Consider the following 25,916-nt stretch of genomic DNA (forward strand, 5'->3'; position numbering starts at 1 on the left):
CTGAAAAGCAGGCGTTTAACGGAGAAATGCTTTCATTTCTCAGTGCTTTTCCGACTTTGCGTGCATGCTACACTGTGCAGCACACATACAAAGTAGGAAAAGCTTTAAACTTTTCTAGGCATAGGATTTTGTACATAATCTATGCTGTACCCTTCCTGTATAAAACTGTTGCTAGACTCACGCACACACTCTAGCGCTATGGCGCCAAGGTGTGTGGGTGTGTCACTCGGCAAATGCAATCAGAGCCGGCACTAGAGAGAAGAGAGCCATTTCTATGTGAGTATGGCGCTCTCCTGCTCCTTCCCTGTCACGCAATGCAGCGCAGCATTTCTAGGTGCTGCGCTGTGTTGCCTGACACCTACGAGAATCTGGGCCATAGGGGTCTATTTACTAAGATTTAATGCCGTGTTTGCATCACAAAAGTGATGCAAAATGACGCTAAATCTTTTTTTTACTAATTTACTTTCCAGTGCTAAACTTGTTTAGCGCTGGAAAACACTTGAAAGTAATGCAAAGCAGCGCAAAGCGCTGCTTTGCATTACTTAGCGCCAAGGGTTCATACAATAGTTGGTGCATGGGTGTTCCCATGCAATCACTCAAGGTTTCTGATGCTGAACCCTATTTACTTAAAAAAGTCAGGGTTTAGTGAGAGAAAATAGCGCCCATTTCAAACAGGAGCTATGAAGGAGAAATGTTTTCATTTCTGCTTTCTTTGCCAACTTTGTATGTCTGCTGCACTGTACAGCACATATTCAAAGTGGGAAAAGGTTTCAAGTTAGTCTAAGCATAGTATTTTGTACTGGAAGGCTTCCCTTCCAAAACAAAACCTATGCTAGACTCACAGAGACACCCTTGTTACCATACTGCAAAGGTGTGTCCGAGGTGCACCGCAGCATATTTCTGCGCCGGCGCTAGGAAGAGCGCCATATTTCTGTAAATATGGAGCTCTCCTGCTCTCTCACGCAGCGCAGCATTTGCAGCTGCTGCAATGCGCTCCATGAGAAACTGATAAATCTGCGCTTAAAAATACTACTCCTATCCAGACATTTTTGCAGCACTGCTTTCACCCAGGTAACTGTGGTGAGAATTGAGTGGGCTAACTGTGCAACATTCGAGGTTGCGCATCTTAGAACGAGGTAAAAGACATATAATTAGTGAGTCTCAGCTGTTCTTAATGTTGCCAAACTGTTCAGTGTAATAGATCTATTGTCAGCTTACCACCACTTAAAAGTCCAAGAGAATTCAAGACATCTGCCCTGTATTGTGACGCCTCTGGGAACTTTCAGGTTTATAAGAGTCGCCTTCAAGGTTGGCTTCTGTAGCTGCTTGCTTCCAAAGGGCCATGAAGATTGTTTAGACTGATATTCCTCAGCTGGTAATTTTTCAGGATGATAGTTTGGTATTCTCTAAGGATGAGGTCGAAAATTACAACATTTTGAGCCAAGTCATAAGAAGACTGGTTCAAAATGAATTAACTGTGAAGAAAGAAAATTGTAGATTTAATGTTACCTCTGTAACATATCTTGGACACACAATATCTGGTGAACGTAGAATACCCACAGACTAGCTGACATAAAGTATAATAGGAGGCTCTACTCCAACTGATAAAGAACAGATCAGATAATTCCTAGGCCTAGTTGAATACTATTCAATGTTCATCAAGGACTTTGCTACTGCGGTACAAACTATAAGATAAGCAGTTAAAACCTGGTTGTTTAACCAATAACCTATGATTCATTGGTCTGTGGCTCTTGTCTCCGTTAGCGCCGGGAAACCCTACCTGGGTACCTGTCGCGCTTTATAAACTGAAAAAAATAAATAAATAAATAAATAAAGATCGCTGTGTAAAAAGGGGGCAGTGTTCCTTTGGTCCGATGATTGTGAATATACTTACAGTTCCGTAAAGAAAGAATTTTGAAATATGCCTACGTTTGGGACATTTTGATGCATTAAAAAAACACTACTAACCACTGACGCCAATCTGTAACGTTTGGGAGCTGTTTTATTGCAACTCATAGATGGACAAGAGAGAGCAGTGGCTTTCACTTCTTCTGCATTCAAAGGAACAATACTCAGCCTTTGAAAGGGAAGCATTAGTGTGTTGCTAGGCAATACACCATTTCATTTTTTATCCTTGGGGCATTTCTTTTATTGGTAGGATGGAGCATCGCCCCTTAGTTCAGATTTTTTCTCGCAAAGGAAGTAAACGTTTGAACCCGGTAATAAAGAGAAGGAGTGAGGAATTGGAAAAATTTAACTTTCAGGTACAATATTTATCCGGTTTTACGAATAAAGATGCATATGTGGCAAGTGACTCCTGAGTGATGCCATTTTAAAATATCCAAGCATGCTGTGCAGCTGGGTTGGAACAGGGGCAAAGAGGTGATATGGCACCTCAGAATAGGTCAGAGGTGCCTCCCTTCAGGAACCTACCACCCCCACTTAAGAGGTGTGCAAGGGGGAGAGCTCTCTCTCTTGGTCGTGACGTTCTGCTGGACACTATTACCGGAAGCAGCAGCCATGGACAATTGGAAGGAAGAACCCCTGATAGCCTTCTGGACTAAGGACTCTAACTTCAGTTGACCCTAAGACCAGTGGCTCTCTCCCCAGGGTCAAGAATGGTACACCCCCTGAGGACTTGTTGGGGAAAAGGCAGGGCTTCGACGCAGAGGTGAGATGCCCAGGGGAAAAGAAGGACAAAGTCTGACGCAGAAAGCTAGTGGAGCCAGCTCCCTGCATAGTTTGCCTCCTTAGAAGCCAGGAGGCCTAAGGAAAGTTCTCCAGGTGGCTAGGGCTCACAGCCCTGAGTAAAATGAGCCCACAAGCATACAAATCACCCCAACTGGGCCCGAGATATGCGCAGAAGAAGGATCTTGACCTTTAACTCCTCAGCAAGGCCCAGAACATGAGGAGCTGGACTGCCCTAGCATTCTCAACCCCCCAGGGTGGGCCAGGGTTAGGGATCGCCGCAAGCAATCTTTCTACCAAATTACTGTGGGAAGGGGTGTATGTGGAGCCCCCTCCCCAGAGACGGTAATGCCCAGGGTTCCCATGCTTCGGGCCGTCGTAGGTACTGCGAGGCTGGACCCCTGAAGCAAAAAGTAAATGGGTGCACCGTCGGACCCCGCCACTCTAAAACAATGGGGCCTGGAATTTCAACTCTGGGCCCCCGTGCAAGAAAATTAAACCAGGGGCACCGTCGTACTCTCACAACAAGGAAGGAGGAGCCAGTGGCGTAGCTAGGGGTGGGCGGGGGGGGGGCGATCCGCCCCAGGCGGCACCATTTTTGAGGCGGCCGCGCGGCACTGGAGGCCCGTTGCGGCCGCGGCAGCCTTTATGATTTATTTGGGATGAGGCCCGTTGCGGCCGCGGCAGCCTTTATGATTTATTTGGGATGAGGCCCGTTGCGGCCGCGGCAGCCTTTATGATTTATTTGGGATGGGATGGGAATGAACAAAGTCTGTTGAACACAGTGTCCCAAATAAATTATTACGGCGGCCGCAACGGACCTCCAGTGCCGCCGCCGCCCAGACAGTAAAAGTGCACTGTGCAAAGCCGCGCTCGCCTCCAGCCTGCACTCCTTGACCTGCTTCGGTAATTGCAGGCTGCGTGCACAGTGCACACAACCGCGGGACTTACTTTTGGCAATTTAATTGAAAGTCCCGCGTTTGCACTGTGGCTGCCTGCTGCAGTTACCGAAAGCAGGTCAGGAGTGCTGGCTGCAGCGCGGCCTAAGTACCGCCGCGTTAGTGACGTCCTCGTAGTTGCTCTGACCGTTGTTGGCCCCCCCCCTCCCAGCCTCGCTCAGAGTCCAGCCAGAGCCGTCAATCACTTGTAGCGTGCGCGCGCTACCGCTACCAATGACGGCCCTGTAATGGACATTTTTGGCCAGCCCTCGCCTTGCGATCAGAACGTAGCAGTGACGCATTACGCGCTCACCTCTACGCTCTCGTCGTGTCGAGGAGTCCTTTCTGGCCTGGGGGCGCCGGCGGGAAGTGCTTTATACCCCACACGTCAGAAAGAATGCAGGGGATTTATGGGAGGCCCACTTTAATAAGCCTAGACCCAGACAGACTTGCTGGTAAGACCCCCATCCTCTGAGGAGATACCATTCTCCACCACTGCTACACATGCCCCATTTCTTGACTGCCCCTGCCAGAATGGATGGTAGAGCCCTGAATGCATGCTAGTGGCACCCTGGGATGCTGAATGGTAAGGGCGGGGGCTGTACCTGCTCCCTTGTCTTCTTTGCATCCATGTGTTTGTTCTTCCCGCTGTTTGCTCTGCCCCACCCCAACCTCCAAGGAAAGGTTCCAGGATGTGGGTTGCAGCATTGCTCCCGGCTGCGCCCCACGGACTATCATTCTCACAGCGAGTGATGGAAGGTCAGGGTTGGGTGCGGAGGGAGGGGCTGCCACCAGCTTTCTACCCCCAAGTTCCTTGGCAAGAAATAGGGTTCACCTCCCTTCAGCAGTGCAGGGCCTGCAGGTTTCTGTGACACAAATGTGTGAAAGCCTTCCTCCCCTGAGGCCCCACCCGGCCCTAGGGTGACACTTGGTGCTACCCTGCTGATGCTTACAAGCTCTGAACACAGATGCACCCCTGGGGGGTGGGGTCTTTCACAGCAGAAGGTGCAGTGAGAGCGCAGGGTCAACGGGTCAGAGCAGCCTAGGACTAGGCACGGGAAAGAAAGGCCGAGCCTAGTTGCTGGGCCTAGCCATATCCCCCGGAAGCGCCTCCCCCGTCCCTAGGAGAGCCCTCCCCATTGGCTGTTGGCCGGGGGGGGGGGGGGGCGGCTCAGGGGGGGAGGGCGCGCTGCAGGTTCCGCTCGCCCGACGTGTGGGACTAGGGCGCTGTCCCGCCCATGCTCCCCTTCGTGTCGCGCTGCCAGCGGCAGAAGGTGCAGTGAGAGCGCAGGGTCAACGGGTGGGACCGAAGTACATGTAGGCAACCCCGGGAGGGGCAGAGCTGAAGACCAGAGGACCACGGAGGGACAGGAAGCGGGGCATTTATCTGTGCTCCAGTGTCATGTATGGGGCAGCTTATTGGAGAGATAATTCCTTATTGTGTCTGTGCGTTTTTACTGTTTGCCTTCGTAACATTAAGTTGACATTTCATCAAGAATGTTGTTTATCAGCGGAATGAACATATCGCTAAAACGAGGCGGCTCTTTCTGCACAGCTGCATCACCCCATTTCAGTTTTCTATGCGCTTTGCTGAGCGCCTCCTGCGCCCCGGTCTCTGGGGCTGCCCTGGCAGGTAAACAGTTAACATGAGCATAACCTGTCTCCAGCAGGCTGATGACAACACATGGGCTATAAGGGGTCGGCACCTGGAGGGCGCAGAGAAGAGGGGGAGGGGGCAGTGCTTGTGAGAAGAGGAGGCCCCAGAGGAAATGATCTTGACAGCTTAGGAGGGGTAAGAGAGCTTTATACTTGCAGGCACTGAGGCACAGGCAGCGTCCAGACTCAGACTAATTGAAAGAGGTGAGAGAGAAACCTACCCTGAACATGAGTGAAGTTTTGACCCTCTGTGTATGTTTACCAAATGTATTTCACCTCAGGTGTTGGTGCACTCCCATGACCTGTGACTAAGGCTATGACCGAAGCGCGTTGGGGGACTGAACTAGTGCTCCTAGTCTATCGTTAGCACTCCAGGTGGCCTGGAATAGTTCGAATTGTCACACTTGTGGGCCCAGGCACCTGTTAAGTTGGTTTTGGGTCCCCAGAGCACATCACGTTTGTGCAGATCCCCACTGCTTTAATGCGGGGAATATAATGTATGGTAATTTAATGTCAGCTGTAGATTATGGATCCCTGAACAGTGTCATGTATGTGCATGTTTGCATTGTGCTGAGGGGTAATTGTTCACACAGCTCTCTGATGGATGTCAAATGCGTTTTTTCTAAGTCCCCAGATGGATCATGCAGTCTGTGTGTTCTCTTTTGTACTGCCAGTCACTGGTGTATTCAACTGTGTAGCCTTTGACCGTGTCATGTATGTGCATGTAACTTGCATGATCGAGGTAACTTTTAGCAGCAACACTACGTGTCTCTCGGACATCTTTCAAGTGCTCACCGTCCTTTTTCCCCAGTACCCCCCTCCCCCAAAGGGCGGCAATCTAAGGGATAGCCCCGGGCGCCACAAGCTCTAGCTACGCCCCTGGGAGGAGCCCATCTCTGTGCTTCGGCAACAGGCCGGTGCAGAGGTAGCCTGTAGAGGCTTGCCCAACCCGCTCCCTGTGGGGAGTGGGCAGCAGCCATGACAAGTGCTCCCTGCCCGCAGGAGCAGGTGGGACAGAAGAGCCCAGCCGGCTCCCGCAGCAGCATGGAAGAGTGCCAGACGCATGGGGAGCCGGTGGGGGCAAGCAGATGTGAGCCTTCCGAGCTGTCCCCATCATTGACAGTGCACAGGGTGCCCAGGTGAGACCAGGCACCCCCAAATAAAAAGAAAAGGCTGCACAATGCCACGTGGCAAGGAATCAACAAAAGAGAAATGAAAGGAATCGGCTCTCCCCGAAAAAGTGGGAGAGCAGCTCATCAAATATTCACTGCTCGCAAGGGAGCTTCACATAATGCCCTGCATGGAGCTTGGATTTTGCACGTTTTTCCCCTCTTGGTGGCCCCAGAACGGAGGGGTCACCACCATCGATGCCCTGAAGAGGGCAGGGGAGCTGCAAGAATGGTGCAGCCTTCCCCCAAAGGATTTAAACAGTACTGACCTTAAGTCTGCCAGTTCCAAAAAGGGATGACCAACCCATGATTTCCTTCAAGTTTTTAAGCATTCCTAATGCAGGAGCATGTACTCTACAGCGAGGCTTGAGGCACTCTCTAGAGGCTAAGCAAATGATTGCAGCAATTATGGCCTGAGGTCGTTAACTAAAAAATACATGCTGCACAAAGTTTATGATTACATGTTTGTGATCAAAATGTGTATGGTCACAATCCTAACGGTGTCACAAATAATGTACAGTTTGTACAGCGCCCTCTAGGGGTGACGTTTATGGTTACATATTTGTGATCAAAATGTGATGCCCTTTAGGGGCTGTTTTAATATTTGCATTTCAATAGCTAAAAGTATATGAAAAACACAAAGACTCATGTTAAGTTCATTTTTAAATGCTTTATTGAAATATTAGTGCTGACAGTAACTGTATATCAAAGTGTATATGCTTTATTAACATTAATAAGTACATTGACATATGGTTATTATTTATTATTGGATTTGCCCTGAAAATGATGTTTTGACATGTGGTTTGATGCTCTTAAACCTTTCACCAAGTCAATATACTTACCTGATGTGGTTGTATGCGCCCTTTGCGAGTCAGAGGTGATTATGCAATGGTATCAAAAGGTATCAGTCTTATGTAAATTACTACATAGTAGTGAGAAGTAATTGTGTAAAATAAGTACTTTCCTTTTTCAAAGAAAAAGCACAGACTGGACAATTATTTCTTGAGTGTTATTGTGTGCCAGCAAATGATGATTACTGTCTCACACCACTTCCCTCAGTAGGCCTTGGACTGCTCTACTCGGTTACCGTGAGAGAGTCAAGCGCTACATTAGGGTGTTTGGTTCTAAGTGGAGGGCGAATGTGGACCCATTACTGCTGTCGGCCACACAACTAATGGCCTATTTCCTTACAAAGGACATCTTGGGAGAAATCTCACTAAAGGCAGGGTGATAGAAAAAATAATGGTGGTCTGGTGTTGATCACCAAGTGGAGAATTTTGTCAAGGAGCGTGTGATGTGTGCAGTGAATGATAAGACATGTACCCACATTCTGCTCCTTTATCTCCCATGACTATACAGGAACGACCTTGGGAGAAACTGAGACTTGATATCATGGGAGTGTTTGATTTATTATGATGGAGACATATGTTTTACTATTGGTAGATTACACCATCAAGTAGGTTACCACCAAATGTGTGGCTGTAGTATATATGAGAACCGTTGTGGAGCTCTTAAGAGATGAATTTGCCAATGAAGGAAGATCTAAGTACTTGGTAACCTGATAATGGAGTGCAATTTGTCTCAGAAATACAAGAATTACTGAAAGACTTAGCCATTGTTGATCAGAGAACAGCTTTGTATTCACCACAAGCCAATTCGTTTAGCAGAATGGAAGAAGAGAATAGTGTTGTGCTCTGATAGCTTTAACTCTGAAAGTGCCCTTTAGAGATAGCTCAAGTGAGACCTGGTGTGTTCATTGGACTACACCCAATACATAATTTTACAATTGCCATTTAATCATTTGAAGGAAAGAGTGGCAAGTTCCAAACTCAACCCTGCTTGGCTTAAGCCCCAACAAAAGGTTGAAGGATTGAATGATTTGTCAGAAGTACAAAGAGAGATATGATAGGAAGAATGCTACCCAGAACATGAAGTCGAAGGTGAATGACCTGGTCTGGATAAAGAAACTAGGCTGGGGAAAGAAGGGAGTAACTCTGTACATGGTTCCATTTTCCATCGTTTAGGTGAAGAAGAATGTTGTCACAGTTGACTCAGGAGACAAAAAGAGCATGTCAGGGTGAGTAAAGTGTAATAAGAGTATTTTGAAATCCTGTGTTCCTCCTGAAAGGGTTGAGTGTGGTGACATGAGTGGTGGTGATCTGAGTGAGGTTTTCCTTTCCTTTAATCTCTCAGCTCAAAGTATTCTTGTAGGAGTGACATACTTACTGGAAAGAAACCAAAGCAACCTTTCTGACAGGAAGATCATAAAATGAACCTTGTCCATACTTTGTTCCTTATGCACTTTGTGCTATATCTTTTATCCTGTGCCAGAAGTTATTATAATTTCTGTGTAAATAGTTTTTCATTGTTTTTTTTTATCCACATTGATCTTTGTTCTATTTATTTGTGTTGGAGGAGGGATGTGTGATGGTTATAATATGCTATTCACATATATCTTTCTTCGCTGTTGTTTATAGAATAATATGTATGTAATATTGGAACCCTGTGGGGATGGACATGGGCGTAGGAACTGTGGGGGACGCGGGGGACATATCCCCCCCAGATTTTGGAGTGGGGGGGACACAGGGGACAAGGGTGGGGGGGGACGAGGGGTCAAACAAATTTCCCCTCTACCTCCTGAGAGGGAGATTGGCAGGCCATTAGCGCGCGAAAAAAAGTGCGAGAGGTGCTGTGTGTCCTAATGGCCCTGCACTTAACCTGGCGCCTCTCCAGTTACCTGTCTGTGAGCTGCCAATGATCCGATAGTCACAGTATAAGGTGACGTCAGAGGCCACTCGCCCCCCTGCCTCTGCCCTTTTGAACTCTTTGTGTGGGGCAGCACCCCTGAGGCTCCAGGAATTATTTAGTTCTCACCTCAGCTGCCTGTAGCCAGTGCTCTGGTTGATTTGATGGCTGACCTGACCTCGTCGTCGGACTCCTTGTCCCGTGTCTGTTGCCGGCTTGAAGACTGAAGGGCTGCAGGCAGCAGCACGCTCTGACGCTCAGTTAACTTGTAAGTAGGGGCAAGGGCTGTTACACTGCATTGCCAGGGGCGCCTGGTGACATTTGAAAGTGGTGGGGGTGTGGGGTTTACAAGTTGTGACTGAGTGGAGTCTGGAGTGCAGCATGAGCCTCGGCTCAGCAGCCTCGCCCTCACCTCTGCTGCCAGTGCTGTTTTTTTAAAAAAAATTATTTATAGTGTGTGAAAGCCCTCTCCTCGTCGCATTTTGTTTAAATTGTGCCCACGTATGTTCTGTCTTAATTCCGCACTTTGAATAACTCCCGATAACAAAGGGCCCTTTCACGCCGTGTTCCTGTAATTATTAGATTGTAATTGTGTAAATGTCACCGCGGACTAGTGCTTGCAGGCCTGTCTCTAAATTCGGCTATTCACGGGCATTGTGGCTCAATATGCTTGCTTAAATGTGATATTTTTCTAATTATCTGAATGAGGCTTACAAAGTAGATTTAGTTTTATGAGCGCGGACGTGAGAAATCTAACCTCATAAGGACTGGGAATTAATCAGACGGCCGCTTACAAGGCTTTCAAGGGGCGAATGAAATATCTGCGAGGTAGGAAGATGGGAAAAGATTTTGGAGATTGTTGTGCGAAATTGGACATTCGTGTGTTTTTAACGCATAGGCTGGGGTTGCTAGCGCTACCTTCTGTTCTGTCATTCTTGGCACTGTCCATTTGTGAGCAGCGTCCCGCACCGTTGTTCTTGGCATGCAGTCAGTGCAGTGAGTGTATACATCGCGGCCCCAGGTCACCCCACACAGCCGCAGCTCCGCACACACCTTTGGTTCTCTGGGCACACCAGGTGCAGGTCTCTTCTCGGGCCCGGCGCGGCGCAGCCCAGCCGCAGATTGGACACTTGTATAATGCTCTGTGCTGACGTGCTGTAGTGTTCTTTAAGAACTCTGAGGAAGCCTTTTGGAAATTTTCAAGACTTTCTTCCTTAAACTACTGTGATAGTTAAGACTGTCAATGTTTTCAGTATGACTAGATTCGTACTGACACATCTGACATTAGGTCAAAAGGTTTTTTTTAATATTCATTTAGGGGATGGTGCTAGACATTGCTGTATTACATTGTGTATTCAGATTTGTCAGTGTGTGAAATGATATGTGATCACCTTATGCCTACACTGTAATTTTCATAGTGTATTTTCATTTAAAAGGCAGGGGCGGCTGGTGACATTTGAAAGTGGTGGGCGTAAATACTGCACTGTGACGAGCGCGCACAGCGAGCGAGGCCCAACCCCCTATGGGGGATTCGGGGGTTCTCCCACGAGAACATTTTGGAAAAAGAGTGGGCAAATGGTGCATTCTTAAGCACATTTGAAAAAGAGGTGTCTTGGCCAATACATCTCTGGGAGTAGCCAGACAAGTCTCTTTGCACTTGCACAGATACATCTCTCTCCCTGCATTCGCATAGGCACAGTCACCCTGCACTCATAGACCCATTACTCACCCTTCCCTGACACATCACTAAGCCAGCATTCACCCATCCACATCACTCACTCTGAACTCACACAGGCACACTGCTCACCCTGCACTCTCACAGACATCACTCACCCTGGACTCACACAGGCACACTGCTCAACCTGCACTCTCACAGACATCACTCACCCTGGACTCACACAGGCACACTGCTCACCCTGCGCTTACACAGACATCACCAACCCTGCACTGTCACAGACATCACTCACCCTGGACTCACACAGGCACACTGCTGACCCTATACTCACACAGACATCACTCACCCTGGACTCACACAGGCACACTGCTCACCCTGCGCTTACACAGACATCACCAACCCTGCACTGTCACAGACATCACTCACCCTGGACTCACACAGGCACACTGCTCACCCTGCGCTTACACAGACATCACCAACCCTGCACTGTCACAGACATCACTCACCCTGGACTCACACAGGCACACTGCTCACCCTGCGCTTACACAGACATCACCATCCCTGCACTGTCACAGACATCACTCACCCTGGACTCACACAGGCACACTGCTCACCCTGCGCTTACACAGACATCACCAACCCTGCACTGTCACAGACATCACTCACCCTGGACTCACACAGGCACACTGCTCACCCTGCGCTTACACAGACATCACCAACCCTGCACTGTCACAGACATCACTCACCCTGGACTCACACAGGCACACTGCTCACCCTGCGCTCACACAGACATCACCAACCCTGCACTGTCACAGACATCACTCACCCTGGACTCACACAGGCACACTGCTCACCCTGCACTCTCACAGACATCACTCACCCTGGACTCACACAGGCACACTGCTCAACCTGCACTCTCACAGACATCACTCACCCTGGACTCACACAGGCACACTGCTCACCCTGCGCTTACACAGACATCACCAACCCTGCACTGTCACAGACATCACTCACCCTGGACTCACACAGGCACACTGCTCACCCTGCGCTTACACAGACATCACCAACCCTGCACTGTCACAGACATCACTCACCCTGGACTCACACAGGCACACTGCTCACCCTGCGCTTACACAGACATCACCATCCCTGCACTGTCACAGACATCACTCACCCTGGACTCACACAGGCACACTGCTCACCCTGCGCTTACACAGACATCACCAACCCTGCACTGTCACAGACATCACTCACCCTGGACTCACACAGGCACACTGCTCACCCTGCGCTTACACAGACATCACCAACCCTGCACTGTCACAGACATCACTCACCCTGGACTCACACAGGCACACTGCTCACCCTGCGCTTACACAGACATCACCAACCCTGCACTGTCACAGACATCACTCACCCTGGACTCACACAGGCACACTGCTCACCCTGCGCTTACACAGACATCACCAACCCTGCACTGTCACAGACATCACTCACACAGGACTCACATAGGCACACTGCTCACCCTGCGCTCACACAGACATCACCGACCCTGCACTGTCACAGACATCACTCACACAGGCACACTGCTCAGCCTGCGCTTACACAGACATCACGAACCCTGCAATGTCACAGACATCATTCACCCTGGACTCACACAGGCACACTGCTCACCCTGCGCTTACACAGACATCACCAACCCTGCACTGTCACAGACATCACTCACCCTGGACTCACATAGGCACACTGCTCACCCTGCGCTCACACAGACATCACCGACCCTGCACTGTCACAGACATCACTCACACAGGCACACTGCTCACCCTGCGCTTACACAGACATCACCAACCCTGCACTGTCACAGACATCACTCACCCTGGACTCACACAGGCACACTGCTCACCCTGCGCTTACACAGACATCACCAACCCTGCACTGTCACAGACATCACTCACCCTGGACTCACACAGGCACACTGCTCACCCTGCGCTTACACAGACATCACCAACCCTGCACTGTCACAGACATCACTCACCCTGGACTCACACAGGCACACTGCTCACCCTGCGCTTACACAGACATCACCAACCCTGCACTGTCACAGACATCACTCACCCTGGACTCACACAGGCACACTGCTGACCCTATACTCACACAGACATCACTCACCCTGGACTCACACAGGCACACTGCTCACCCTGCGCTCACACAGACATCACCGACCCTGCACTGTCACAGACATCACTCACACAGGCACACTGCTGACCCTGCGCTCACAAAGACATCACTCACCCTGGACTCACACAGGCACACTGCTCACCCTGCGCTTACACAGACATCACCAACCCTGCACTGTCACAGACATCACTCACCCTGGACTCACACAGGCACACTGCTCACCCTGCGCTTACACAGACATCACCAACCCTGCACTGTCACAGACATCACTCACCCTGGACTCACACAGGCACACTGCTCACCCTGCGCTTACACAGACATCACCAACCCTGCACTGTCACAGACATCACTCACCCTGGACTCACACAGGCACACTGCTCACCCTGCGCTTACACAGACATCACCGACCCTGCACTGTCACAGACATCACTCACCCTGGACTCACACAGGCACACTGCTGACCCTGCGCTCACAAAGACATCACTCACCCTGGACTCACACAGGCACACTGCTCACCCTGCGCTCACACAGACATCACCGACCCTGCACTGTCACAGACATCACTCACCCTGGACTCACACAGGCACACTGCTCACCCTGCGCTCACACAGACATCACCAACCCTGCACTGTCACAGACATCACTCACCCTGGACTCACACAGGCACACTGCTCACCCTGCACTCTCACAGACATCACTCACCCTGGACTCACACAGGCACACTGCTCACCCTGCGCTTACACAGACATCACCATCCCTGCACTGTCACAGACATCACTCACCCTGGACTCACACAGGCACACTGCTCACCCTGCGCTTACACAGACATCACCAACCCTGCACTGTCACAGACATCACTCACCCTGGACTCACACAGGCACACTGCTCACCCTGCGCTTACACAGACATCACCAACCCTGCACTGTCACAGACATCACTCACCCTGGACTCACACAGGCACACTGCTCACCCTGCGCTTACACAGACATCACCAACCCTGCACTGTCACAGACATCACTCACCCTGGACTCACACAGGCACACTGCTCACCCTGCGCTTACACAGACATCACCAACCCTGCACTGTCACAGACATCACTCACACAGGACTCACATAGGCACACTGCTCACCCTGCGCTCACACAGACATCACCGACCCTGCACTGTCACAGACATCACTCACACAGGCACACTGCTCAGCCTGCGCTTACACAGACATCACGAACCCTGCAATGTCACAGACATCATTCACCCTGGACTCACACAGGCACACTGCTCGCCCTGCGCTTACACAGACATCACCAACCCTGCACTGTCACAGACATCACTCACCCTGGACTCACATAGGCACACTGCTCACCCTGCGCTCACACAGACATCACCGACCCTGCACTGTCACAGACATCACTCACACAGGCACACTGCTCACCCTGCGCTTACACAGACATCACCAACCCTGCACTGTCACAGACATCACTCACCCTGGACTCACACAGGCACACTGCTCACCCTGCGCTTACACAGACATCACCAACCCTGCACTGTCACAGACATCACTCACCCTGGACTCACACAGGCACACTGCTCACCCTGCGCTTACACAGACATCACCAACCCTGCACTGTCACAGACATCACTCACCCTGGACTCACACAGGCACACTGCTCACCCTGCGCTTACACAGACATCACCAACCCTGCACTGTCACAGACATCACTCACCCTGGACTCACACAGGCACACTGCTGACCCTATACTCACACAGACATCACTCACCCTGGACTCACACAGGCACACTGCTCACCCTGCGCTCACACAGACATCACCGACCCTGCACTGTCACAGACATCACTCACACAGGCACACTGCTGACCCTGCGCTCACAAAGACATCACTCACCCTGGACTCACACAGGCACACTGCTCACCCTGCGCTTACACAGACATCACCAACCCTGCACTGTCACAGACATCACTCACCCTGGACTCACACAGGCACACTGCTCACCCTGCGCTTACACAGACATCACCAACCCTGCACTGTCACAGACATCACTCACCCTGGACTCACACAGGCACACTGCTCACCCTGCGCTTACACAGACATCACCAACCCTGCACTGTCACAGACATCACTCACCCTGGACTCACACAGGCACACTGCTCACCCTGCGCTTACACAGACATCACCGACCCTGCACTGTCACAGACATCACTCACCCTGGACTCACACAGGCACACTGCTGACCCTGCGCTCACAAAGACATCACTCACCCTGGACTCACACAGGCACACTGCTCACCCTGCGCTCACACAGACATCACCGACCCTGCACTGTCACAGACATCACTCACCCTGGACTCACATAGGCACACTGCTCACCCTGCGCTTACACAGACATCACCAACCCTGCACTGTCACAGACATCACTCACCCTGGACTCACACAGGCACACTGCTCACCCTGCGCTCACACAGACATCACCAACCCTGCACTGTCACAGACATCACTCACCCTGGACTCACACAGGCACACTGCTCACCCTGCGCTCACACAGACATCACCAACCCTGCACTGTCACAGACATCACTCACCCTGGACTCACATAGGCACACTGCTCACCCTGCGCTTACACAGACATCACCAACCCTGCACTGTCACAGACATCACTCACCCTGGACTCACACAGGCACACTGCTCACCCTGCGCTCACACAGACATCACCAACCCTGCACTGTCACAGACATCACTCACCCTGGACTCACACAGGCACACTGCTCACCCTGCGCTTACACAGACATCACCAACCCTGCACTGTCACAGACATCACTCACCCTGGACTCACACAGGCACACTGCTCACCCTGCGCTCACACAGACATCACCAACCCTGCACTGTCACAGACATCACTCACCCTGGACTCACACAGGCACACTGCTCACCCTGCGCTTACACAGACATCACCAACCCTGCACTGTCACAGACATCACTCACCCTGGACTCACACAGGCACACTGCTCACCCTGCGCTCACACAGACATCACCAACCCTGCACTGTCACAGACATCACTCACCCTGGACTCACACAGGCACACTGCTCACCCTGCGCTCACACAGACATCACCGACCCTGCATGAAGATGCAAGATTCATATACATATTTTTTTCCCATTTGGTCTTTATTGTGAATGTAAATAAAAATAAAGCATACTTGAAGACTGTGACTACTTGCCTGCCTTTCTCAATATTTCTCTTCATAACTATGCGATTGTATACGTTTAACGCGCGTACGGTCTCGCACAATGGGCGATTTGTATGGGGTCACTGGAAAGTCCACAAGGTTGTCCCTGTCCCCCCCAGAAATTTAGTGTCTCCTACGCCCATGGGGATGGAGCTTGCCTGGATCTAAGATTGCCGCATTCTATAGGTGCTCCGCGAGCACGGCTTACTATCCTGCATAATCCTACTTTCCAGTCCTACCTGGATTGGCATGTTCCACTGAGATGCGCTAAGGAAGACTAATTTCACAGATCTCGATGTTTTCTGGAGTCCTGAGGCCCGCTGTGAGCAGATTAGGATCCGAGCGGCCTGGCTTGCACGTCCTCCATCTTAAGCTGGGACGCGGTGCGAGCAGGCAAGACGGGCGAGGCCTGTGATGTGCGGAGGTCCCAGTGGTCAGTAGCCTATGGTGAGTGTTGCTGCTGCCTGTGTCCTGAGGTTACCGCTCCGGCGGTCTGAATGGCTTGTGGTTTTGCCGAGGCTGCAGGTGGTTTCTTCATACGGTGAGCTGCGGAGGAGGACTGGAGCTCGGATCGTCTGGCGTGCGCTGCTGCAGGTGAGGGATAACTTGGGAGCTCCGCCAATATCCGACTGAGCATTGTGCCTGCATTGAAGAGGTATCGTGGATGTTGGCTGCGCATAGGAACATCCTGCTTACCCACAGAAAGACTCTCCTCCCCCCGGTGGCGGAGGTTCGGGTGGCGGGGCCTATCCAGAGGAGGTGAGCCCGGACCCTGTGCCCTCCCAGGCCTCACTTCGGCTCTGGAGTAAAGTAGTGTGGGGACCACAGTGCACAAGAAGCGGAGATCGAGAAGGGCCTGCACTGATTCCCCTTGGTAACTGCAGAATGGGGAGAGCCTCTCCACCAACGAGTATTAAGGGAGGGGTTCTGGCCTACATAACCTGCTTCTCTATATATAAATGTGCGAGTGCGGAGTGGAGAAAAGCGACAATGGTCTGGTGAGGCATATCGCGTATATCTCTTTTTAATAGCACAGGACCTCACTCTCTTTGATTTGGCTACGTGGGCAGACATCTGTGACTTGTGGGCCTTTCACCTCATCTGATTGCTTTCAGTGCTAGTGGTGGAAGTGTCATATTGCGCTTTCATTTCTGGTGAGGGTGCACTGTGTTTGGAAGCAGTGCACAAACCGTGTCTATTATGGAGCGTACAGATAAGTCCCAATCGAAGCTCCATCTTGAACCCCACAAAACCTCTAGACAGCAGGACATGGATAAGAATGCAACAGAGTCTGGCTCTGAGGCGGGCGACAATGCGGCAGACCCAGACCTGAAAGAGATCTTGACAGCTATGCAGCACAGTTGACCAAGATAGATGGCAAAAGTGATGCTCTGTCATTTTGCATGGATAGAATGTCTGAGCGCCTTGACAAACATACTGATAGGCTTGATGCTGTGGAGAAAAAGATCTCGGCTACGGAAGACATTCTTGCCTCTGGTATGCAGGATTGTACAAAGATGGACAAAATCCTACAGATTGTACAGAATAAGGCCGAGGATTTGGAAGCGTGCTCAAGGCACAACAACAGAAGGTTAATTGGTTTTGCGGAATCTACCAATATCCCGAACATGGAACTCTTTGTAAAACACCTACTAGTCACTCTCTTTGGCAGAGACACTTTCTCAACGGTATTTATTGTTGAGAGGGCTCTTAGGTCATTGACTCCCAGACCAATTCCTGGAGCATCCCAAACCTATCATGGCAAAGCTGCTTAATTATAGGAATTGCGACGATAAGTCGCTGCGTTATGAAGGCATGGACATATCGATATACTCTTACTTTACCCAGCAGGTCCAAGACACCCGTCGCCAGTTTCTACCGATTAAGAGGAAGCTCTGAGAGTTGAATTTAGACTACAACATGATGTATTCTGCTAAATTACACATACAGGTGGAGAGGAAAAGGCAAATTTTCATGGATCTGAAGCAGGTCTGCATTTTATAGAAAAAAAGGGAGAATGACAATCCTCATAAAGGAAAAGCGGGCTCCCCCATAGATGTGGGGGGTGATGAGCCAGGTGACCATTAGCAGCGATTTCTCTGTGCGCCACGGCCAATGTAGCAGACTCAGGGAATCCCTTCTTGGAGGTGGCGTGGGCATCGCATCTGAGGGCTGCCACGGTAGCCTCTCAAATACCGTCTGGTGGAGGAGTGAGGAACAAGACCCTAGCAGGGGGGAGTAACCTGGGATATACTTGATGTGGCGCTGACACTCTGATGAGCCAAATATGGCCCTAATGTGGACAATGTGTGACTTTGATAAATCCTTGGTTGTTACAGCTGTGGTTTCTCTATAAAATGTCTCTTTAGTTTAGGACCCTGGGCTACCGTCTTTGGTTGCCATGTCTCCACCTCTGTATATAGGTCTCGAATAGCCCTCTTCTGCGTGTCCCGCACTGTTATGTGATCTTGCTTCGACTGGAAAGTATCTTCAATTGTTCACTACGTTTAGCCAGCTTAAAGGGGTAGTGTATTGCTTGTAACATCCGCCCCTGCGTGTTACTCACTAAATGACAGGGGATCTGTTTCTTTCTTTTGTTGATGTAATTGTATCAATTTAGACAATGTTCAGTCACGGGATGGCGGGAATGGTATCGTCCATGCCAAGTTGGGGGCAGCATGGCGTGGGAGGGGGGATTTACTTTATAAGTGCACAGTATACATGCTAGATATACAAAATGCTTGGATAAGGATGATGCAGCAGTGGGTGGGGTGGGCAAATGCTGATCAATGGCGTACTAAATGACCTCTAACAACAGCGTACACGATACACGCAACAGAATCAGATTAGTGACATGGATCATTAGGGGTCTCTACGACTTCAGAAAACTTCGTAACGTTATAGCGTTTCTTAAGAGACATATGGTGGATGTAGCGTTTATACAAAAAAAGCACCTCCCCACCAAAAGCAGCATGCTTTCTAGTAAGCGTTTGCAAGGTCATTATAGCGCTGCTGGGTTCACTACAAATGCCATGGGGGTTCTCACGTGGGTAAATCCGAAATCGGGTATCACACTGGAACAATTAGAAATTGCCCCAATGGTAGATTTGTGATTTCCAGGTGCCTTAGGGAAGGTTCACATATGCACTTAGTTAACATATATGATCCAAATTATGACGATCCACATTTCTATCATAAATTATCAGCTCGCATGATGAGCGATCTCGACATACCGCAGGTCTGGGGGTGGGGGGGTGATTTCAACGGTACCCTTGACCCAGCTCTGGACCGCTCAAGGGGCCCTATTAGGCGCCCCTCAGTGTCTTGCAAGAGCGATAAAGAACATAAGTGACCAGCTGGACCTTCTTGATGTCTGGCAAGTGAGAGCCCCAGGTGACGGTGGGCTTACCCACTATTCAGCCCTTCACACATCAGAATTGATTACTGGCTGATCTCCAGTAAGCCCCTGCCCTGTACATATTCGGATCACTTCCCAGTGCTGTTAGACATTGATATTCCCACAAAGAGCAGTGCTCCATTCACATGGAGATTCCCTCCCTACTCCTAGACTCAGTTTTGAAAGTGGAGTTGGCCTCCACCATCGAAGACTTCTTCGGTGTCAATATTAGGATGGTTGATTATTTCTCCACAGTGTGGGAGACCTTTAAAGTGGTTATTAGGGGGGCGGTCATCCCCAAACATGCGGGAGTGCTTCGTTCTCTGCGGAGTAGGATGACAACACTTGAGGGACAGCTGGATCATTTGGAGCACGCGCTTCTACAGGGAGGTGATGCCCAGATCCACGGAGAACTAAAAAAGACCCTTGAAGAATACCAAAAAGTAGCGGACAGTGAGGTAAAGCATATGAACAAAAACGTTACAGCTAAGACATATGGCAAGGGAGAACGTCCTGGCTCAGCACTTGCTGCCCTGCACCAACACAAAAGAGAGTCCAGTTTAATTGTTGAGTTGAGGGATGAGGATGGCAACGTACTACATGAGTCCTCAAAGATTGTAGAGAGATTCCGTAGATATTACACAGAGCTTTATAGTTCCAAGGTGATTCCAAATGAGGCCGCTATACACGATTACCTAATACACAAACAAATGCTGTGGCTAACTAATGTTCACAGAGAGCATCTTATGAGCCCCCTGGACCCTTCCGAGATCCGCACTGCTCTTAACGCGATGTGCGATGGTAGTGCTCCAGGACAAGATGGACTTACTGTGTCCTTCTATAAAGCATTTAAGGAGCCACTCATACCACACCTAGTTGCTCTGTTTGAGGAGATGGTGGAAGGCAGTGAGATGCCCCCATCTATTAGGGAGGCACTGATGATGACACTTTTGAAGCCGGGTAAACATCCAATGGAGTGCTCCTCCTATAGGCCCCTATCGCTTTTGAATGTGGGCACAAAACTGTTTGGCAAAATATTAGCGAATCATAGCGCTCCATTGGTGCCGCTGCCTTAAAGGAAAACAGGATGCATTTAAAAAGAAAAATGAAACTTTTCAGTTTCAGTTTTTTAAGGGCAGGCAATGGACCCCTTTGCGAGTGGTTTACCACCTACTTGAAATAGGTGGTAAACTGCGATTGTTTTGAGGCCGCAAATGATATCGCAAAACATTAGTACATAGCATGTTGACTCGCTATTAGGAAGTGACGCCCCTTCCTAATAGCTAGAGTCGCAAATGCTATTTTGCAAGTCAGTAACTCGCAAAATAGCATTTGTACATTCTATTACCCTTTTTTGCAGCCGCAAACGGGAGGATCTCCCGTTTGCGGTGGCAAAAAAGAGTTGTACATCTGGCCCTAGGTCTTTATAGTTAATCTTTGCAGTTTCTTGTATGGTTGGTGCTAAGCTTATCCCCAGGTACGTGACTGCTGGTTGCCATGTGATTGAGTGTGTCTGAGATAGGTGAATTTGTGTCTCTTGGGCGAGCGACAAACTCAGCACCTTTGATTTAGATATGTTGATGCGGAAACCAGATACTTGACCGAAATGCTCGATTTATCCTTAAAAAAAACGGAAGGGTCACCTTTGGGTTATCTAGGGAAGCAATTACATTGTCTGCAAATAGTGTGATACAGTGGTCCTCCCCCCCACCCCCAAGCAACTGCCTCGCACATCGGGATTATCTCGGACTCGTTGAGCAAATGGTTCCATATATAAGGCAAAAAGTCATGGGGAGAGAGGACACCCATGCCTCGTTCCTCTCCGGATTGGAAACCTACCCGAAGTCTTGCCATTCACCTGTACTGATGCTTTTGGAAGCTTGTATCCACTCAGCACCCATGCGCAGAACCTTTCTCCAAATCCGAAGTGGTTTAGCACCCCCCCTAAGTATGGCCATTGCACTCTACTGAAAGCCTTTTGGTGTCGATCGCTAGTAGCATCAATTCCTGTTGTGTGCGGGGAGCTTTGTCTATCAAGTGGAGGAGGCGCTTGGTATTATCTGAACATTGCCTGTTAGGGACGATGCTTGATTAGTTTGTTGCGTTTAGTCCAGGCATTAGTGGGCCCAGTCAAGCTGCTAATACTCCAGTGAGTAACTTTGCATCTACATTAAGGAGTGAAATGGGTCCGTAAGACCCGCAGGTTGCTGTATCTTTGCCTGGTATTGGTATAACTGTTATGGAGGCTTGAAGCACTGATGGTGGAAGTGTATTCGCACCGACGATTGTATTGAAGACTTTGGTAAGAAAGAGGGCCAGAATTGAGTAGTACGTCTTATAAAAATAGAGATGAGAACCCATCCGGTCGTGGTGATTTGTTAAGTTTCACTTCCGATTTGGCAGTTATGACCTCTTCAATTTGAATGGGACAATCTAGTGTAATTGCTTAGTTACTGTAGCTGTTTCTAGGTAAGAGTCAATTAATTTGGGGGAAATGTCTTGGGCGGTGTCTAAATCCCTATTGAAGCTACTAAATCTATTCTCGATCTCCTCATCTTTAGTTATTTTCCCACCCGTCTCAGTTCTAAATTCCTCTACTGTGTTAGTTTGGCATTGCCCCCTTAGTTTAGAAGCCAACAGTCTACCACATTTGTTTCCCCCATGGTAGTAGGCATGTTTAAGTCATAGAAGTGAGTATTCTACATGGTCTAAGTCCCATCCCGTCTGCTGTTTTCTGGCTATCTCTAATTGCCTCCAGACCTGGTTGCGGTGGTGGATGAGTTCCAATTCCTGCACTCGGGTTTGGAGCTTTTCACGTTTCTCTTGCCTGGCCTTATTGTCAGTTGCTGAAATTGGTATTAAGACCCTTCTAATTACTGCTTTCAAGGCATCCCACACCACTGTGGAGGCCGTCTTGGGGCAATCGTTGTGCTCCAAGTATTCTATGATCGCCTTCCCTACCTGTTGAATCGTCTTCGGACGACGGAGCATAGACTCTTCAGTCGCCAGACTCAGGAAGTTCACTGCTGAGACGGGAAGGCTAATTTCAATTGGGCCGCCGAGTGGTCTGACAAGGATCGGGGCTCTATATTAATTGTTCACACCGCCTGCTGCACCTCCCTAGTGCCTAAAAATGGTCTAATCATGCATATGTTTGTGTGTGTATGAATAAAATATATAGTCTATAGTCGCTGGGTGGGATTCTCGACAAAGATCTCTCATTCCTACTTCCTTTAACCACTGGGCACCTCCTTCACTGATCGCCCCCGTTACTCCCTGCCTCTGTGTCGAGCGATCTAGGTCATTGTAAATACCAAGTTCAAATCCCCTCCGAGGAATATCCAACTGTCTTGACCCTCCAACACCTCCCTTACTGCGTCCTGGATGAATTGTTCTTGCGTGTCGTTAGTGGCATATACATAGACCCCACCAGTAGCCTGCTTGCGCCGATGTGAATGCGGTATCCAAAAAGGAGGCCACTGACCTCTGATATTTTTGTTACTATTTTCCCTTGAAAAAGACCAAGAAAACAGTGTTGGTACCCCTGCAGCTTTCTGAGTTAATGAGGAGAAAAACTGTTGTGGGAAAGCTCTACTCTTAAGTCTATGCCGGTCCCCTCGCAGTAAATGTGTTTCCTGTAAATGGCATATGTCTGCTTTCGCATTTTCAAGATAGGAAAAGATTGCCTTCCTCTTTGTCCGGTTATTTAGCCCTTTAACATTAAGTGTAAAATTTGTGAAACGGTTGCCATGTGTGTATGTGTTTGGAGAAAATCCCATGCCCCACATAGCGAGCCCCCCTCTCGTGTTCTCTGCCCAAGAAGGTGTATTCAGACTGAAACATAGGTGTGTAAACAAATTAACTAGCAGGCTCCCAAAAACAAACCACAATACGAAACCCATTGTAAACCAAAGTCTCTGGGTTGGGAACAGCAAATGGATCGCCATCCCCTTACCAGCAAAAAAAGTCTATAACTTGGGGGTGGTGTGGTACATCCTAATGTCCTCCGCTCCGTTTCAGGACCCCCGCCCACCTGCTCTGTTTGCCATATCGCCTCAGGCCGGTTCATTCTTGCTCGTTTCTTCTATCAGCGCCTTTCGTTTAGTCGCCATTGTTGCGGGGTCTGGACCAGAGCCTCTGCTTTCCCCGGGTACGACTCTGAATTATTTTGAGTAGTTCCAGCCTTCTGCTTATTCCACTCAGGACTGATCCAGGCATGGTCTTTGTTGTCACGTTTTAGCTCAAATGTGGGGCGCGGCAGGAAGTCTCCTGAAAGAAAGGGAAGCTGTCATACTTAATTATTTGCAACAGGTAGCCCGTCTAGTGACCAGTGGGGTAGGAAGGGTAATAGGGAATTCCTTAAGGTTCAAAGGGACTCTATGTCTCCTCTCCACACTAAAAAAGATCCATGAAATGTCCTGGAGGAGCCCTACGAATCACATTGTTGCCTGCAGCTCCCTTCAAACATCCATATTAGGTGGATGTATGACGTTACAACGCATGCTTTTACATCGCATGCTTTTACAACGCGGTTTTTACATCGCATACCATTACAACGGAAAGCGCTTTGGGGTGCTGGATAGTGAATAGTTTAATTTACTATTCCAACTCCAGTCCCCGTGGACACTAGGGAAGGTGTTGGATAGTAAATTAAATCTATTCCCTATCCTAGAGCGCCCCCCAGCGCAATGCGTTGGAATGGTTTGCGTTGTAAAAGTTGCGTCGTAAAGGCACTGCTTGGTAAAAGTTGCGTTGTAAAGGATGTTTCCCATATTAGGTACTACTTGGATGTATGACAAACAAAGTGGATTCCAATATGGCAAAGGTCGCATGTGTCCCAAATGCTCCACACACACACACACACACACTATTCACAGTAGTAATGCATGCACAGACATGCAACATCCATGTCCCGCATGGAGGATGGGCGAAGGAGCAGGTTGCAGCAGTCTGACAGATCAATTTGAAAATGCAGAAGAGACTGGTAGGCAACTATTCTGCCACTGGAATCTTATTGCTGTCACCGCTGTGAGTGCTCTACATCTTGTGAGCAGGTAGAGTCACACTCAATAAAGAGAGTGCACTTCGTGAGCCCCACCAGGAGAGAGAGCCATTCTATGGGTCGGAATCCATGTCACACAGACGTCTTCTGCGCACAAACATTAATGTCACGTGTGCTATGGTGCAGAACCACATGGGGGATCTTTCCCTGTCCCAATGATAATGTAGATTGCTGTGATTGTGTTTCTCTATATTAGTATGGCTTTTCAAAATAATTTTTGCTAATAACATTGCTAATTATAAACTTCAAATGAACTCTTTAGGTAAAATATTATAAACTTTAAATGAACTCTTTAGGTAAAATATGAGAACAAAAAATCAGTCAATTAAGAAATAGGTGTCTCATTTCCATAATATTGACCTACATGCTTCTTTGCTTGTCTGCAGAAATGGATGGCAGAGCTGAGGAGGCTGGAGGAGCGGTCAGGCGTCCTTTTGAGCGAGAAGATGGAGCTGCAGGAAACACTGCACAGCCAATCACTGAACGCCCTCCAGGAGCCCAAACAGACAGGGGCCATCAGCAAAAGGAAGGCAAAATCCACGATCTGCCGCATCATGTGAAGGGCCACAGACCGGAAGAATGAAAAGGGTTAAAGAAATAAAACTGTATTTGCAAATATATGTCTTTTTCATCTTTAGGCACATATATTTGCATTTTATAGCAGGTATTCTGAACTTGTGGATCATGGATCCCAGTGACTCATATGTGAGTTCACAGGTTTCTTTATTGTAATGTGCAGTTAATCACTATAGTATCTAGTTCCCTCTGAGGGGCTGGGATATTTTTGATAATCCTGGCAGCTGATGTGTTTGTTGTTCCGGATGTCGTCATTGTCTAGACCAACTGCCTTATTTTCACTGTTGCTGTCAGCACTGGTTATACTTATCTGTATTTGGTTTGACGAGAATTTTGGGCCAGGGCGGCACTCTTATTTGATAAATGCTAAAATAATTAAATTAATAAATTTATATTCAAAATCCACTTTAGCCATTTGTCCTAGCCAATTAGAAGCATAGTTGATAGTCTTGAGGCTGTTGAATCTGTTTGAAGCATTTGATGTGGCTCCACTACCTGAGCTGAAGCGAAATTTAAGACATTCCTTTACACGCAGATATAGGAATTAAATCGCGGGTATATCTACATTTGTGTAACCCATTTACAATCTTCCTATCAA

The 25,916-nt window shown here is 49.1% G+C and overlaps 1 protein-coding gene across 1 annotated transcript in view; it reads left to right on the plus strand.

The window, feature by feature from the left end:
• The window catches only part of SLFNL1 (schlafen like 1), a 65,594-nt gene extending 39,900 nt beyond the window's left edge, over positions 1-25,694 (plus strand). The window contains exon 3 of the mRNA XM_078683381.1: positions 25,129-25,694. Within this exon, the coding sequence (XP_078539507.1) occupies positions 25,129-25,302 (174 nt within the window). The 3' untranslated portion in view covers positions 25,303-25,694. The remainder of the gene's footprint in view (positions 1-25,128) is intronic.
• Positions 25,695-25,916: the final 222 nt, after the last annotated feature.

Source organism: Lissotriton helveticus, chromosome 3_1 (genome assembly GCF_964261635.1).
Source record: "Lissotriton helveticus chromosome 3_1, aLisHel1.1, whole genome shotgun sequence".
Lineage (NCBI taxonomy): Eukaryota > Metazoa > Chordata > Amphibia > Caudata > Salamandridae > Lissotriton > Lissotriton helveticus.